This window comes from Heptranchias perlo, chromosome X (assembly GCF_035084215.1).
Source record: "Heptranchias perlo isolate sHepPer1 chromosome X, sHepPer1.hap1, whole genome shotgun sequence".
NCBI lineage: Eukaryota > Metazoa > Chordata > Chondrichthyes > Hexanchiformes > Hexanchidae > Heptranchias > Heptranchias perlo.
Genome location: NC_090370.1, coordinates 23659943 through 23676380, shown reverse-complemented (window position 1 = coordinate 23676380; position 16438 = coordinate 23659943). Strand labels below are relative to the sequence as shown.

Sequence of the window (16438 nt, the reverse complement as noted above, 5' to 3'; positions counted from 1 at the left end):
AGATACTAAATCTGATTGGTTTCTTCAGATATCCAATCAGATAATGAAAATAATAGACGACGTTGCATCACTCCCAATGACCCAATCACAATCATTAGCTTCCCCCATCCCTCATTACCATAGGGCTGTGGGGCTGCCGATTTAATCCGAGCTCGGAGCGGATTTGGGTCATTTCTGGGTCTGAAATTGAGTTTGAAAATGCCTGAGGACAAGAAAGCAGCTCCCAAGAAGGGCGCCAAGAAAACCTTGAATAAAGCACCGGGCAAGGGCGGCAAGAAGCGGAGAAAGTCGAGGAAGGAGAGTTACTCCATCTACATCTACAAAGTGATGAAGCAGGTTCACCCCGACACCGGCATCTCCTCCAAGGCCATGAGCATCATGAACTCCTTTGTGAACGATATTTTCGAGCGCATCGCGGGAGAGGCTTCCCGCCTGGCCCATTACAACAAGCGGGCGACTATCAGCTCCCGGGAGATCCAGACCGCCGTGCGCCTGCTGCTGCCCGGGGAACTGGCCAAGCACGCCGTTTCAGAAGGGACAAAGGCAGTGACCAAATACACCAGCTCCAAGTAAAACTCCACAATGAACTGAAAAATTTTTAAACACAAAGGCTCTTTTAAGAGCCACCCACAGTCTCTCTGAAGACGCTGTACCGACACCTCTGTATGGAATCATTTTACTGTAGATAGTTTGATACTAACTGTCTCTATAACGGCAATTGATACCAGCTCAAATGCTAAATTTAAATCAGATAGATAGCTTTTTGGCAACGAAAGGTATGAAGGGATATGGGCCAATGGCAGGTGTATGGAGTTAGATCACAGATCAGCCATGATCTTATCAAATGGCGGAGCAGGAAAGAGGGGCTGAATGGCCGACTCCCTGTTCCTATGTTCTTGTGCTTTTGAAATTTCTCTTGAAATCTGTAAGATTCTCTCAATCACTGCCCGGAATAATCAGTGGATCGCTTTTTTAATCAGTCCCAATAACTAAAAACGTGTCCTTGATCCTCTCATTCCCGCTCATATTCCGCCCCTTCCCCCGCATCTGCCCCGTCAGAGCGGTTTTAAGGCGGTGGATTACACTTCAGTCATTTCTTTCTCCTTGTCACCTTTGTTTGCTCATTATTCGGGAATATCACTTACAGAACCGCAATCCTTTGTGAAGCAGCAATCCAGAAAGGGTGTTCACACCGAGTACAGAACAGTCTAAAGACTCTGTCACTGTTCGACTTCTTACACCAGGAGTCTCGGCTCCGGTTTCGATCGCGCTGCAGCTCCTGTGAACAGGGATCAATCCACAATCTGTGGTTTGTTACTTTTACAAAGATTGAGCTGGAATCTGTCCCGTTACAAAATGGGGCTTTATTCCCGCCCGATTGAAAGCGAAAGGTGAATGAAGCCGGATTTTAACCGGATTGTAAAAGATTCTGGAAGTTGTGACGGGAAATGTGGAATAACAGAGTAAAAGGAGAGAGATTTTTAAATCTTTGTCTTTACGCGACATTATTTACTAAATCCGCTTCTTGTGTTGGAAATATATTGGCGGGCTTTTCAAATTTCATAAACTGTTCAGTTCGGTATTTTCCGCCCTTTTCTCATTGCCGGCTATTGATTGGTGAATAAAGCAGCTCTCTGATTGGTTCAACGAACAGCCCAATGAGATTGCGAATAGTTGGACCAATCACAAGTGCCCCCACTGTATTCCTCCAGAAGATATAAAAAGGGCGAGTTCGGGAGGATTTCTTCATTCTTTGTGAAAGTGTTTGAGATTGTGAAAATGTCTGGAAGAGGAAAAACCGGCGGTAAAGCTCGGGCCAAGGCCAAGTCTCGCTCATCCCGGGCCGGACTGCAGTTCCCTGTGGGCCGTGTTCACAGGCACCTGCGAAAGGGGAACTACGCTGAACGTGTGGGTGCCGGAGCCCCGGTCTATCTGGCTGCTGTGCTCGAGTATCTGACGGCTGAAATCCTCGAGTTGGCCGGCAACGCGGCCCGGGACAACAAGAAGACCCGCATCATCCCCAGACACCTGCAACTCGCCATCCGCAACGACGAGGAGCTCAACAAGCTCCTGGGACGGGTGACCATCGCTCAGGGCGGGGTGCTGCCTAATATCCAGGCCGTGCTGCTGCCGAAGAAAACCAGCAATGTGAGCACCAAGAGCAAGTAAAGCGGCCAAGATTTAATCTGATAACCCAAAGGCTCTTTTAAGAGCCACCCACTGTATCTTTGAAAGGGCTGGTTACTGACTGAAGAGAGTCAGGGATCAATTTAATAAGGACTTGATTCCGATTCGAGAACTAACAATAACTTGTTGATTACAAATGATCCAGATCGGTCTGTTGAAGTACTCGCTTCCGGACAGCAGATGTCGCCAACCTCCAATAGATTGATATTTGCAGTTTGTGTGGTGAATGAGACAAAATATCAAAATTGTCATTAAACTGGGCGGGTGTGATACAGAAATACCAGGGACGTTTGATCATCGGCGTCAAGAGGCATTCTGTTGTGTTCCACCCAATATTATTCACAGTCTTATCCTCCGACAACACTTGCTCGGTCTGTATTATTTTACCCAGATTTGTATAGCAGAAGCTGACTGATGTGTTGATTATTGTGTCAGCGATTACTGAATCAGTGAATGACATTTGTCTGTTATTGGATGTGAGCGAGGGAATTATTCTGTTCCTGTGTCAGTTACGACTTCTTGCCGCCGTTGGCTGGTGCTTTCCTGAAGGATTTCTTGGTGCCTTTCTTGGGAGCTGTTTTCTTGTCCTCAGGCATGTTCAAACTCAATTTCTGACCCAGAAATGACCCAAATCCGCTCCGAGCTCGGATGAAATAGGAAGCCCCACAGCCCTATGCTAATGAGGGATGGGTGAAGGCAATGATTGTGATTGGACGGATGGGAGTGATGCCACCTGACATCGAAAATATGAGTCAGAGTCGGCCATTCCGGCCTTCGGGTCTGCTCTGCCATTCAAAATGATCATGGCTGATCGTCGAACTCAGTACCCTGTTCCCGCTTTTTCCCCATATAAAAACATAGGAACTGGAGTAGGCCATTCAGCCCCTCCTGCCTGCTCTGCCATTTGATAAGATCATGGCTGATCTGTGTTCCAACTCCATGTACTCGCCTTTGGCCCATATCCCTTAATACCTTTGGTTGCCAAAAAGCTATCCATCTCAGATTTAAATTTAGCAATTGAGCTAGTATCAATTGCCGTTTGCGGAAGAGAGTTCCAAACTTTTACCACCCTTTGTGTGGAGAAATGTTTTCTAATCTCGCTCCTGAAAGGTCTGGCTCTAATATCCCTTGATCCCTTTAGCAGTATGAAATATATCTATCTCATTCTTGAACACATCTAATGACTTGGCCTCCACTGCCTTCTGTGGTAGAGAATTCCACAGGTTCACCACACTCTGAGTGAAGAATTTTCTCCTCATCTCGGTTCCAAATTGCATACTCCGTATCCTGAGACTCTGACCCCTGGTTCTGGACTCCCCAGCCATCGGGAACATCCTCCCTGCATTTGGTCTGTCTAGTCCTGTTAGAATTTGATATGTTTTGAAGAGATCACCTCTCATTCTTTTAACTCGAGTGAATACTGGCCGAGTCGACCCAATCTCTCCTCATACGTCAGTTCTGCCATCCCAGGAATCAGTCTGGTAAACCTTCGTTGCACTCCCTCCATGGCAAGGACATCCTTCCTCAGATAAGGAGACTAAAACTGCACACAATACTCCAGATGTGGTCTCACCAAGACCTGTATAACAGCAGGAAGACATCCCCAAAGACATCCCTGTTTCTTTCACTCTCTGATTGATTTCTTGAGATATCCAATCAGATTTAGTACCTGCCACCAATCACAAACACGCTCACATGAACATTGTCCGGTTTCAGCAATTTGTTCCGAACTGTTGCAGTTCTGCTTCCGACCAGTAGATGTCCCCAAACCCCGGGACAGTGAAGTTTGCAGATGAGAGAGGGACAGAACAGAAACTAATTCTTCACATTATATTGCACGAGTGGGATTTAGAAAAACTGGGAATGGAGACGAGCTGCAAGTACATTTTGTTAGACCAAACATTAGTTGTAATGCTGTGTTACATTCTTATAATTGATTTAGGGGGTTATAGTCAATCCTGAGGAAGACTGCAACAAAGTAAGTTTGCAGAACGGCCGTGTTCATGACCATTGAATTTCAATATAGAAAGTGTGAGCTGGTGCATTTTGCAAGGGGAACAAGTTGGCCGCATACTGCTTGGAAAATAAGAGTCTAAACGGGGTAGAGGAGCAAAGTAAATCGACCTGAGAAATCAGAGAGAAATACTGCGCAATGTACAGTGAAATATAATGGGGAAAATTCACAACTATTGAATGAGTAAAACAAAACTTTAATGAATAAATTGTCCTCATTTTTCACGATCAAAATGTGCAAAAATACGAGAGTAGAAGTTACAGACAGAAACTTTCCTCACATTGCACATTGTCCTGTTTCTGCAACCACGACAGACAAAGTGAATTTGTTCCACTCGTATACAGTTCTCGCTATCGTCCATTGGAGGCCAGTTTCTGGTACTGAAGATGAGAGTGGGGTTTATTCTGTATCTGTCTGTCTCCGATACTGTACATGAGTTTGGGGTTTATTCTGTATCTGTCTGTCTCCGATACTGTACATGAGTTTGGGGTTTATTCTGTATTTGTTGTTATCTGGTACTGTACATGAGTGTGGGATTTATTCTTTATCTGTCTGTCTCATTTACTGTGTGTGAGTGTGGGTTTTATAATGTATCTGTCTGTCTCTGATACTGTACATGAGTTTGGGGTTTATTCTGTATCTGTCTGTCTCTGGCACTTAACATGATTGTGGGGTGTACTCTGCATCTGTCTGCATCTGGTACTGTGTGTGAGTGTGGGGTTTACTCTGTATCTGTCTGTCTCGGGTACTGCATATGAGTGTGGGGTTTATTCTGTCTCTCTCAGTCTCTAGTACTGTCTTTGAGTGTGGGATTCATTCTGTATCTGTCAGTCTCTGGTACTGTGTGTGAGTGTGGGATTCATTCTGTATCTGTCAGTCTCTGGTACTGTGTGTGAGTGTGGGATTAATTCTGTGCCTGTCAGTCTCTGGTACTGAAGATAAGTGTGGGGTTTATACTGTATCTGTCTGTCTCTGGTACTGTGTGTGATTGTGGGATTTATTCTGTATCTCCCTGTCTCTGGTACTGTATATGAGTGTGGGGCTTATTCTGTATCTGTCTGTCTCTGGTGCTGTGTGTGATTTATTCTGTATCTCATGTCTCTTGTACAGTATATGAGCGTGGGGTTTATTCTGTATTTGTCTGTCTCTGGTACTTTACATGAGTGTGGGATTTATTCTGTATCTGTCAGTCTCTGGTGCTGTCTATGAATGTGGGGTTTATTCTGTATCTGACAGTCTCTGGTACTGCATGCGAGTGTGAGGTTTATTCTGTGCCTGTCAGTCTCTGATACTATAAATGTGTGTGGGGTTTATTCTGTATCTGTCAGTCTCGGGTACTCTATGCGAATGTGGGATTTATTCTGTATCTATCTGTCTCTGGTACTGTGTGTGCGTGTGGGGTTTATTCTGTATCTCCCTGTCTCTGGTACTGTATATGAATGTGGGGTTTATTCTGTATCTGTCTGTCTCTGGTACTGTGTGTGAGTGTGGGATTCATTCTGTGCCTGTCAGTCTCTCGTACTGTACATGTTTGTGGGGTTTATTCTGTATCTTTCACTCTCTGGTACTGTAAGCCAGTGTGGGCTTTATTCTGAATCTGTCTGTCTCCGGTGCTGTGTGCGAGTGTGGGGTTTATTCTGTATTTGTCACTCTCTGATACTGTATATGAGTGTGGGTTTTATTCTGTATCTGTCAGTCTCTGATACGATATATGAGTGTGGGACTAATTCTGTAACTGACATTCTCTGGTACTGTCTGTGAGTATGGGATTCATTCTGTATCTGTCATTCTCTGGTTCTGGCTGTGAGTGTGGAATTCATTCTGTATCAGCCATTCTCTGCTGCTTTATCTCAGTGTGGCATTATTTCTGCAATTCAGTCTCTGAGGCAATGTGCAAGTCTGGATTCACTCTGTATTCTTATTTCAGTTTACATTATTGTATTTGAAACTATATCTTTAATACTTTAAAGTACATGCTTTTTTGTCGAGTGTTTAATTTGTAAATATTGAGACACTTATGGATTTTCTTCAATCAAACAATGTGTGAGAGTTTTGGAGTAGTGTTACATCTTAATCTCTGAACTTTATTGTGAATGACAATGTACCTTTCAATCTGTTCACGGTGAAATTATTGGACTGGAATATAATGTGTAACTCAGTCTATAATAATGGAATTAATTCTGTATCTCAGTCTGATACTGTATGAGATTTTTGGACTGGTGTGTAACATATAGCTCAGTGCATGCTAATGGAATTGATGTTGTATCTTTGAGTCTGATATGGTATGAAATTGTTCGACTGCTATGTAACGTTTTGCTCAGTCTGCACTAATCGAATTCAAACATTATCTTTCGATATGACACTAAGATTTTTGGACTGGCTTGTTATGTGTAACTCAGTCTGCAATAATGTGACTGTGAGATTCATTCTGTATCTGTCAACCTGTGGTACTGTGTGTGAGTGTGGGATTCATTCTATTTCGGTCAGTCCCTGGTACTGTATGCAAGTGAGATTCATTCTGTATCTGTCTGACTGTGGTCCTTGTGATTCTCTCTGTTCCTGTCAGTCTCTGGCACTGTGTGTGAATTTGGGATTCATTCCATATCTGTCAGTCTCTGATGCTGTATGTGATTGAGACATTCATTCTGTTTCCATCAATCTCTGATACTGTCTATGAGTGATATAAATTCTGTATCTGTCAGTCTGTGCTACTGTATGTGAGTGTGGGATTTGTTCTGTATCTATCAATCACTGGTACATTGTGTGAGTGTGAGAATCATTCCATATGTCAGTCTCTGGCACTGGATCTGAGTATGAGATTCATTCTTTATCTGTATCTAATTTGTATCTCAGTTCAGAATATGGCGTTCAAAACTGTATCTTTCATACCTAAATGTATAAATAATTTTTCCCAGTATTTAAGTGGGCCTGACCACTTCTGCAGTCTGAGACTGTGGACCTGATGACGTGTCTGTGTCTCTGTGCTCTGTGAATGATAATATACCTACTGTTTGTGAGAAGGAGCTGGCCGCACTGTTCCTTCTGACTCAGGTGGAGGAAACATCACATTTATTCTGGGTCCTTCAAGGATTTGCCTGTGGAAAGAAAATTATATCTTGTTGCTCAGGAACAGGTGAGGTAGAAAATACAAAAGTGATCAATTTAATATCTCTGTTAATGATCATTTTGAATATCCACAAATGAAAACCAGTGATACAAAGAGTGTCAGTGTCTGACTCCACTGCAGTACTGCAGCTCTCAGCTTCTGCATACCAGGTGTGTTGGGCGATTTTAAAACAATTTAGTGACATCCAGACACAACCCAACCCCTGCACTGATCCATGAATGGGACGACCCGATGTGGCAGGGACCTTTGCACCGGTCAGGTTTCTAATCCCCTCTCCAATGGGACTAACCGTTCAACCGAAACCAAACAGCCTCTTTTTAAATCGTGTCCTTCACACTTCTCACCTGGTGCCGGCAGTAGATGCTCTTTGTTTCACTCCCCACACCCTAACTGTCCGGCTCTGTTTCCACTGTTCACTGTCCAATCACAATAAACAGGGTGAGACTGAAACTAAACCAGGAACAATTCACGACTGGTTTGGGGAGAGAAAGCAGCAATGATTTTTAATAGCAGGTTCTTCCCATTCAGTCTCCCTTCCCCTGGACACACCCTGGACACACACAGTCCGAGAATGCCCTCTCCCTTCCCCCTCTCACTCCATGTTCCGGGACCAGTTCCTGATCCACTCCGCCTCTTACAAATAGCCCCCGGACTCAATGCCGATCTCTGAGCCCATCTGCGGACACGGTCCCGAAGCGATGAGCTGCTGTAACGAGGCTGCTCTTTGCTCCCTTCCCCCGGGGGCCGTGATCTCTCCATTCCCGGCTGTTTTAAACCATCTTCTTCCGCTCACTGAGGGAATGGCGCCCACAGGCCGAGCTGGCGGGGGGGGGGGGGGGGGGAGCGCGCATGCGCTCTTCTGCTCACCAGCGCTGAGGGCGGGGCTGAATCACGCATGCGCAGATATCTGGTTTAATTCCCAATACAAAAATCGGTGGAAATTTTTCCCAATTGGAATTTTTCAGAGTCTGAGCAAAGGAAGTGGGGGAAAGGTCAGAGGGAATGGGGTCCTCAGGCAGTGCAGGAACAGGCACCAGAATGGGAAACAGATGGGATTCCACCAGTGCCGAACGCTGGAATCCAGACTGACTTTACAATCTCCAACTGTTAAACTGGATGTTTCCATCCCTGCTGTTTCTCTCGGTATCTTTTGATGGTAAAGGGTCTAACAGAGATAACTTGGGCGGCTGTGGAATGAGCCAATGTGTTCTGTTCATTCTTGGTTCCTCGACTGATAAAGTAACGCGTTAACCCGAAACTGGAGGGAGGATTTCTCAAACCAATCATGGAGAAACATGGGAGGAAAGTGGGACTCGGTGTATTTGCTGGGACTGTGCAGGATGAATATCTGACGGCCACAGTCCCAGTTTATTTCAATCGGAGTGAAACTCTCGGTCACTGAGAGTAATACTGAACGGCCCTCTGCTGCAAGATTGCAGAGAGTACAATCTGCAAGAGAGGATTAAATGTGTGACACTGTCCCTGAGAGTGGGATTAATAACGTGTCTGTCTCTGGAATAAGATCAGTTACAGATGAGACTGCATCTTCTGTCATTCAACCTTGGAATAGCAATTGGAATGGAATGATTCCCTATTTGGTACTGGGTGAAAACCGCTCATTACAGCTCAGTTTCTCTGTCTCTCTTGTACTTTATATGGAGGTGCGATACTGTTATTGAGCATGATACAGACACATTGATGGGAAGTGTGAGACTGATACTGTGCCTGTCTGTATCTCTCTCTCTCGAGCGCTGTACATGAAGCTGCGATAATGTTTACTGAGCGTGAAACGGACACATTGATGGGATGTGTGAGACTGATTCTGCGTCTGTCTGACTGTGTCTCTGTGCGTTTATCAGCCGGTCCGTCTCTCTCTCTCTCTCGCTTAATTTCTGCACATGAATGCGGGACACTGTTACTGAGCGTAATATAGACCCACTGATGGAATGTGAAAGACTGATTCTGTGTCTGTGTGCTGTTGGTGAGACGATTACTCTCCCTTCTACTGTATATGAGCCGGTCTGACGGTGCATTTATCCGCCGAAAAGTAAAGGTGGCGAGAAACAGCCTGTAACAGTCTGACTCCGGACTGTCTGTGAGTGTTGAATTTATTCAGTAACGAGCCGTCTCTGTGTGTTGAGAATGGGATGGATCAGACACCAGTTACTATTGCCTGTCAGTCAGTTTAGCAGGAGAAGGAAACACAGAGAGACTGGAGGAGCCCAGAGCGGATAATTTGAATTTTCAACTAAACCAAACATATTTCTGTGTGCGAACAATACAATAATGTAAAAGCAGATATGGATTATCACAGCCAGAGCTGTGATTGGCTCCTGTCCCTGAATCTGGAGACCAGAGACTGTGAGGAGCGCCGGCCTCAGAGTGTTTAACAGTTCCTGAGCTGGGAAACGACAACCAACCCCCGAGAATCCGCAGCACAGGCCGAGCGGGGAGGAAAGCTTGTCCCGGGAATTGTCAATCTGGAGAACAGTTTGTCCTGTGAATGTACAGATGTGAACATTGTGTCAGAGAGAGTGTGTGAAATGGGCGGGCAGGTTACATTAATGCCACTGTGTTTGTGTGGCCGGTCTCATCGCCAGATGTCCCAGTCCCTTTTGAGTATTTTTTTAAAAATCCCTGTCAAAGGATCGCCCTCCTCCCCTGCCGAGACCCGAAGTGAAAATTAAAGGTACGGTTTTTGTCCAATTCAAGATTTCAGCCGAAAAACAGAAATCATGTCAGCGATCGGGTGAGAGAGCGCGATCAGTGCAGCAATGAAACGGGTTTAAATCGAAACTGGTGCTTTTAATTCCGGTGAAAGTTTTTCGACAGCAAACATTCCGGTGTTGGAGATGGGAAGGGGCTAGTCTGGGACTCTGGAGTGCCCGATTATAATTAGAATCGGGTAGTTTAAGAGGAGAGAGAAACACAGAGAGGCTGGAGGTGCCGAGAGCTGACAGCAGGTTGTCTCCGCCCCGTCCGCTCTGTGCCTTTAAGTTGCTCTGTGCCGCCGCCTCTCGTTTCATTTCTGACCCAGCTCTGACTGTCAGAGAGATTTTCTTCAGAGTCCCGGACATGACAGGTACTGCAGCCGCCGAAACGGCACCTCCCGCCGCCGCTCAAACCAATGCTCCGAAGAAGAAGAAGAAGGCGGTTCACCGACCCAAGACAGCCGGTCCCAAATTGGGCGAACAGATCCTCAAGATTGTGGCGGATTGCAAGGATCGCAAGGGGATATCCCTGGCCGCGATAAAGAAGATTCTGGCTACCAAAGGCCTGGATGTGGAGAAGCACCGGACCCAGATCAAATTAAGTATCAAGAGAAATGTGGAAAAAGGCTCCCTGGTGCAGATCAAGGGCACGGGCGCCTCGGGCTCCTTCAGAGTTGCTAAGAAGGAAGCCCAGGAAAAAGTGGGAAAGAAGGTGAAGAAACAAGGAAGCAAGAAATCTCCCGGAAAGAAACCAGCGGCCAAGAAACCAGCGGCCAGGAAATTAACGGCCAAGAAACCAGCGGCCAGGAAATTAACGGCCAAGAAACCAGCGGTCAAGAAAACAGCTGTCAAGAAATCGACCACAAAGAAGGCGGCGAAATCACCAATTAAGAAGAAAGCGGCTGTGAAGAAGCCCAAGACCCCCAAGCCAGTAAAGGCGAAGGCGAAGAAGGTACAAAAACCGAGCGCCAAGCCCAAACCGAAGAAAGCAGCAGGCAAAAAGAAGTAAAAAATCAAGTGCAACTTGTGAACATCTGAACCCAACGGCTCTTCTCAGAGCCACCCACGTCTCTCAGAAAAGAGCTGATCCCGGAATCAGATGATTCCTGTCCCGGGGCCGGGCTCAGATTTCAGATTGAACTCATTTACAATAAACCCAGGGTCCTGGTGACTCGCTGACATTCCCTACCCCCGCCCCACTCCCACTGTCTGATATAAAATAGAGAGAATGGGATACCCGGGCCGGGCCTCACTGTAACTGGGGGCGTGTTCACCTCCAGTCCCAGTTCATTCTTTTTCTCACAGATTCAGGGCCAGGGTCCGTGACAGGGGAAAACTGGCGGAGATCCGCCGCGATCACAATTCAAACCCCAACACATGAGATTCTCCAAATCAGCTGGAATAATGTGTTTGTGAACTGCTGAACCCGTCTGGGAGGGAATGTGTGGGAGATAGAATCGGGTCTGGGGCTGAAATGGAAGCCGGCGGGTTGACCAGTTATAGAAGGGACTGTATTTAGGCAGAAATATTACTGACTGATAATTGTAACGGGACTTATTTAAAAGCTCCGGGTTTCTGTAAATCCTTGAATATGAAGCCCGAGTCTGTAAGGGTTTGTGCGGAGCGCTGTGATTCGGTTCTATTATCGATGAACGGTTTGAAATTGGCGGGTGGAGAAAGCTGGAGTTGGAGCTGGAAGATCAGAGACCGCTCTCCGCTCTGTTCATCACTCTGACTCTCTCCTCCCCTCTCTGTTTAATATCTCACTCTGTCTCCTCCCCTCCCTGTTTAATTTCTCACTCTGTCTCCTCCCCCTCCCTGTTTAATTTCTCACTCTGTCTCCTCCCCTCCACTTTCACTCTGTGCATGTTTCAGTCAGGTCGGGGCAGTCTGCATAAAAAAGGGAACCAGCACGATTTAGCTGTTCATTTCAGTGAAGAATTATCATGTCTGGAAGAGGTAAAGGAGGCAAAGGACTGGGCAAAGGTGGCGCCAAGCGGCACCGAAAAGTTCTTCGTGATAACATCCAGGGTATCACCAAACCAGCCATCCGCCGCCTGGCTCGCCGTGGCGGTGTCAAGCGGATCTCGGGTCTGATCTACGAGGAAACCCGTGGGGTACTGAAGGTTTTCTTGGAGAATGTGATCAGGGACGCGGTCACTTACACTGAACACGCCAAGCGTAAGACGGTCACGGCCATGGATGTGGTGTACGCTCTGAAACGGCAGGGCCGCACCCTCTATGGATTCGGCGGCTGAACGACTCGACCCTTTCCAACCAAACACAAAACAAAGGCTCTTCTAAGAGCCACCCACCGCCTCACAGAGAGAGCAGTGACCTGGGAAGGGGGAGTGGGACGATCTCGGGGTGGGGAAGTAGTTTCCGATATTCTATTAATATGGGGAGATTTCTCCAGCACTCGTTACAGGGAGATCAGAAAAATGGCCGGGGTTCTCGGCCATCCCGAGAGAAGGAGCGGAATTCCCGGTTTCACGGTATAAATGAACAGGCGGGGATGCAGAGTCTTTCCACAGACATTACATTCTTCACTCAGAGTAAAATCCCTCCTCACTCCCTCTCCCGCTCTGTCCTCTCTGCTCGGTGTATATTTCTTGCCCTCATTCAATTATCAGTTCGATGTGAAGTTTCTGTTTGAGGAGCCGTTCACCGGGCCGGAACTGGCGGGATTTTTGAAATCGAAGCTGGACTTTGTCCCGCTTCCTACGGAAAGCAATGACCGGGACTTTATTCCCGCCCGTTTACAGACAGGTCAGAGAATGAACCGGAATGTGAATCAGCCTGAGATTTGAGCTGAGGAGTAGGAAATAATGGAGATTATAAAGAGAGAGATTCTTAAATTGCTCGAGGGAAATGAGATTTTCTTCAAACTGTTATTTGATGCTCTGAAATTGGCGGGCTTTTTGAAATTGGGGCTCATGACCTCCCGCCGTTTCGTTCTGACTGTCAGAGCTCGGTTCAAACCTGCCAATCACAGGCCAGGGGCGGTCCCTCCCTGACTGGGGGTCGGAATACAGCCAATCACAGTCCCGGGGCGGTTCCTCACGGACACTTTAAAATGCAGCCCCAGAGCCGGCTCGCTATTAACAGTTTCTGTGTCTCAGGTTGTGTTGAGATCTGTTCAGAAAATGGCCAGGACCAAACAGACAGCGCGTAAATCGACCGGCGGGAAAGCTCCTCGCAAACAGTTGGCGACCAAAGCGGCCCGGAAGAGCGCTCCAGCCACAGGCGGAGTGAAGAAGCCTCATCGCTACAGACCCGGCACTGTGGCTCTGAGGGAGATCCGCCGCTACCAGAAATCCACCGAGCTGCTCATCCGCAAACTGCCCTTCCAGCGCCTGGTGCGAGAGATCGCTCAGGACTTCAAGACAGACCTGCGCTTCCAGAGCTCGGCCGTCATGGCCCTGCAGGAGGCCAGCGAGGCTTACCTGGTGGGGCTGTTTGAGGACACCAACCTGTGCGCTATCCACGCCAAGCGAGTCACCATCATGCCCAAAGACATCCAGCTGGCCCGCCGCATCCGCGGGGAGCGCGCTTAAACCCGACCCGCCTTCAGCACCAAGTGCAACAAAGGCTCTTTTCAGAGCCACCAAATCAGCAAAGGAAAGAGCTGTGATCTCTGGGGTTGAAATCGCAGGGCCGTGCAGTTCACAGAAATTTGATTAAATGGGAAATGCATAAAGGGGAGGGAGCGGATGTCAGACGCAAGGCCTGACAATCTGTTGGCCCATCATAACAGCGGAGAGATGGGAACAGAGCCAATCTACGTTTTATGGCAGAAACAGCTGCTGTTCATTTTGGACGAAGATTCAGCACCAGAGAGGAGTGCCAATTCCAGACTGACCAACATGAGGAATTTGAAACGGAGACAGTTTCATTTTCACACACACGCAGGACTGGAGGGAGGTGAATTCCATCAGACTGACTCACATCACCACCAGTGCCTCATTCGGACAGAGAAAGTTCTGGCAAACAGCTGCAGAAAGTTCTGATTCCGACCCCACTCTTTCACATGAGGGACATACACCCCCAGTGTCAATCTTACTGGGGCATATGTACAGAGAGGGACTCGTGGAAAGCACGAGAGATACAAGTTCTCATTTCCAATGTCGTGTCAGCTTGGCTCGGTTGGAAACACTCGAATGTCGGAGTCAGGGGTTTCAAAGTTCAAGCCTCACTCCAACACTTTACTGGACATTTGAGTCCAGCACTGAAGTACAGGTGCAATCGGACGGGACCTGAAACCCATGCTGGATGTAAGGAATCAGACTCGGATCATATAACGTTTCAGTCTATTCTCCCCCTGCAGATATAGTGGCAGAGGCTGTTTCAATGCAACTCGCACTAATAGATCGAAAGGCAGTGTGTCTTGCTCTCTATCAGCGCTAGAATCAGAAGCAGTGTAAAACATTAGTGTTACATTCACTAACACTCGTAACTGATACAGGGACAGAATCAATCCCTCAATCACATCCAATAACACGGGCAAATTTCACTCACATTCTTGATTCAGCAATCGCTGACACAATATTCAACACATCAGTCAGCTTCTGTTCCACAAATCTGGGTAAAATAACACAGACCGAGCAAGTGTTGTCGGAGGATGAGACTGTAAATAATATTGTGTGGAACACAACAGAATGCCTCTTGATGCCGATGATCAAACGTCCCTGGTATTTCTGTATCCCACCCGCCCAGTTTAATGACAATTTTGATATTTTGTCTCATTCACCACACAAACTGCAAATATCAATCTATTGGAGGTTGGCGACATCTGCTGTCCGGAAGCGAGTACTTCAACAGACCGATCTGGATCATTTGTAATTAATAAGTTATTGTTAGTTCTAGAATCGGAATCAAGTCCTTATTAAATTGATTCCTGACTCTCTTCAGTTAGTAACCAGCCCTTTCATAGATACAGTGGGTGGCTCTGAAAAGAGCCTTTGGGATATCAGATTAAATCTTGGCCGCTTTACTTGCTCTTGGTGCTCACATTGCTGGTTTTCTTCGGCAGAAGCACGGCCTGAATATTAGGCAGCACCCCGCCCTGAGCGATGGTCACCCGTCCCAGGAGCTTGTTGAGCTCCTCGTCGTTGCGGATGGCCAGTTGCAGGTGTCTGGGGATGATGCGGGTTTTCTTGTTGTCCCGGGCCGCGTTGCCGGCCAGCTCGAGGATTTCAGCCGTCAGATACTCGAGCACAGCGGCAAGAAAGACCGGGGCTCCGGCTCCCGCACGTTCAGCGCAGTTCCCCTTTCGCAGGAGCCTGTGAACACGGCCCACGGGGAACTGCAGTCCGGCCCGGATGATCGAGACTTGGCCTTGGCCCGAGCTTTACCGCCGGTTTTTCCTCTTCCAGACATGTTCACAATCTCACAAACACTTTCACAAAGAATGAAGAATGACTTCTGCATTGACCCTTCTCAAAGACTGAAAGATCATCTGATTGGTTGTACCTTATTACACCTCATTTGCCTATTTCATTAACCAACCAGATAGCTGGAAATTAGAAGAGGGCGGGATTTACCGGCCTCAACGGTCAGACGAGGAATTTTATGAATTTCAAAAAGCCCGCCAATTTCAGTGCAGTGAAGGATCGGATTTCGATCAATGTCGCCCTGAGCACAAGATTTTAAACCCGTTCTTTTTATCTTGTCTTATTCAGCGCTCCCCGTCACTAATCGCTCGCTCTGTTTTAAAATCTGCTTTAAATTATGGCTCATTCGACCATCGCTTTCAAACTGCACCGGACCGGACTAAAGCCCCATTCACAGCATTCCGTGAAAGGACACATTTGACTTTAGTCTTTAGAAAAGTGAAACGTTACAGATTGTTCCCTTCTCAGAGCCGGGAGTGCTTCTGTGAAAAGAGGGACCAGGACAGAGCTCTCATTCTGCCCCGATTCCGCTGTTACTGCAAGGGGTGGGGTTACTGTTAATCTGGGGATTTTCACGTCAGTCCATAAATATTTCAGAAACTGCATTCATAGAACGGAATTGCTGAGGGGGCCATAAAGGGGATGAGAGGCCAGAATAGTGATGCTTTAAGATCAAAACAAATGGGAAGGAGCGGATCATAAACTCGTGTTCATTTTAGGGGCCAGGGATTTGAACGGGGTAGTTCGAGTCACTTTTCGATTGGAATAATAATATTGTTGCAATAAAATGATCCTAATTAAATATACAGGAAATGCAGCTCTTTCAGAGAGGTTGTGGGTGGCTCTTAAAAGAGCCGTTGTTTTTTTTTCAGTTCATTGTGGAGTTTTACTTGGAGCTGGTGTATTTGGTCACCGCCTTTGTCCCTTCTGAAACGGCGTGCTTGGCCAGTTCCCCGGGCAGCAGCAGGCGCACGGCGGTCTGGATCTCCCGGGAACTGATAGTCGC

The 16438-nt window shown here is 47.0% G+C and overlaps 3 protein-coding genes and 1 pseudogene across 3 annotated transcripts; 3 read left to right on the top strand and 1 right to left on the bottom strand.

Annotated features, from left to right (window-relative positions):
* Positions 1-1779: 1779 nt before the first annotated feature.
* Positions 1780-2380, top strand: LOC137307085 (histone H2A.J-like). The gene has a single exon (XM_067976418.1). It carries the CDS (start codon positions 1780-1782, stop codon positions 2167-2169), a length of 390 nt encoding a protein of 129 aa, XP_067832519.1. The 3' UTR covers positions 2170-2380.
* Positions 2381-10403: 8023 nt separating this feature from the next.
* LOC137306972 (histone H1-like) lies at positions 10404-11083 on the top strand. The gene has a single exon (XM_067976340.1). It carries the CDS (start codon positions 10404-10406, stop codon positions 11046-11048), a length of 645 nt encoding a protein of 214 aa, XP_067832441.1. The 3' UTR covers positions 11049-11083.
* A 902-nt stretch (positions 11084-11985) lies between these two features.
* On the top strand, positions 11986-12327 carry LOC137307074 (histone H4). The gene has a single exon (XM_067976411.1). It carries the CDS (start codon positions 11986-11988, stop codon positions 12295-12297), a length of 312 nt encoding a protein of 103 aa, XP_067832512.1. The 3' UTR covers positions 12298-12327.
* Positions 12328-15029: 2702 nt separating this feature from the next.
* Positions 15030-15469, bottom strand: LOC137307073 (histone H2A.J-like; annotated as a pseudogene).
* Positions 15470-16438: the final 969 nt, after the last annotated feature.

Excerpts from the sequence above, each read along its gene's own strand:
- LOC137307085 (XM_067976418.1), top strand. The coding sequence starts at position 1,780 with ATGTCTGGAAGAGGAAAAACCGGCGGTAAAGCTCGGGCCAAGGCCAAG.
- LOC137306972 (XM_067976340.1), top strand. The coding sequence starts at position 10,404 with ATGACAGGTACTGCAGCCGCCGAAACGGCACCTCCCGCCGCCGCTCAA.
- LOC137307074 (XM_067976411.1), top strand. The coding sequence starts at position 11,986 with ATGTCTGGAAGAGGTAAAGGAGGCAAAGGACTGGGCAAAGGTGGCGCC.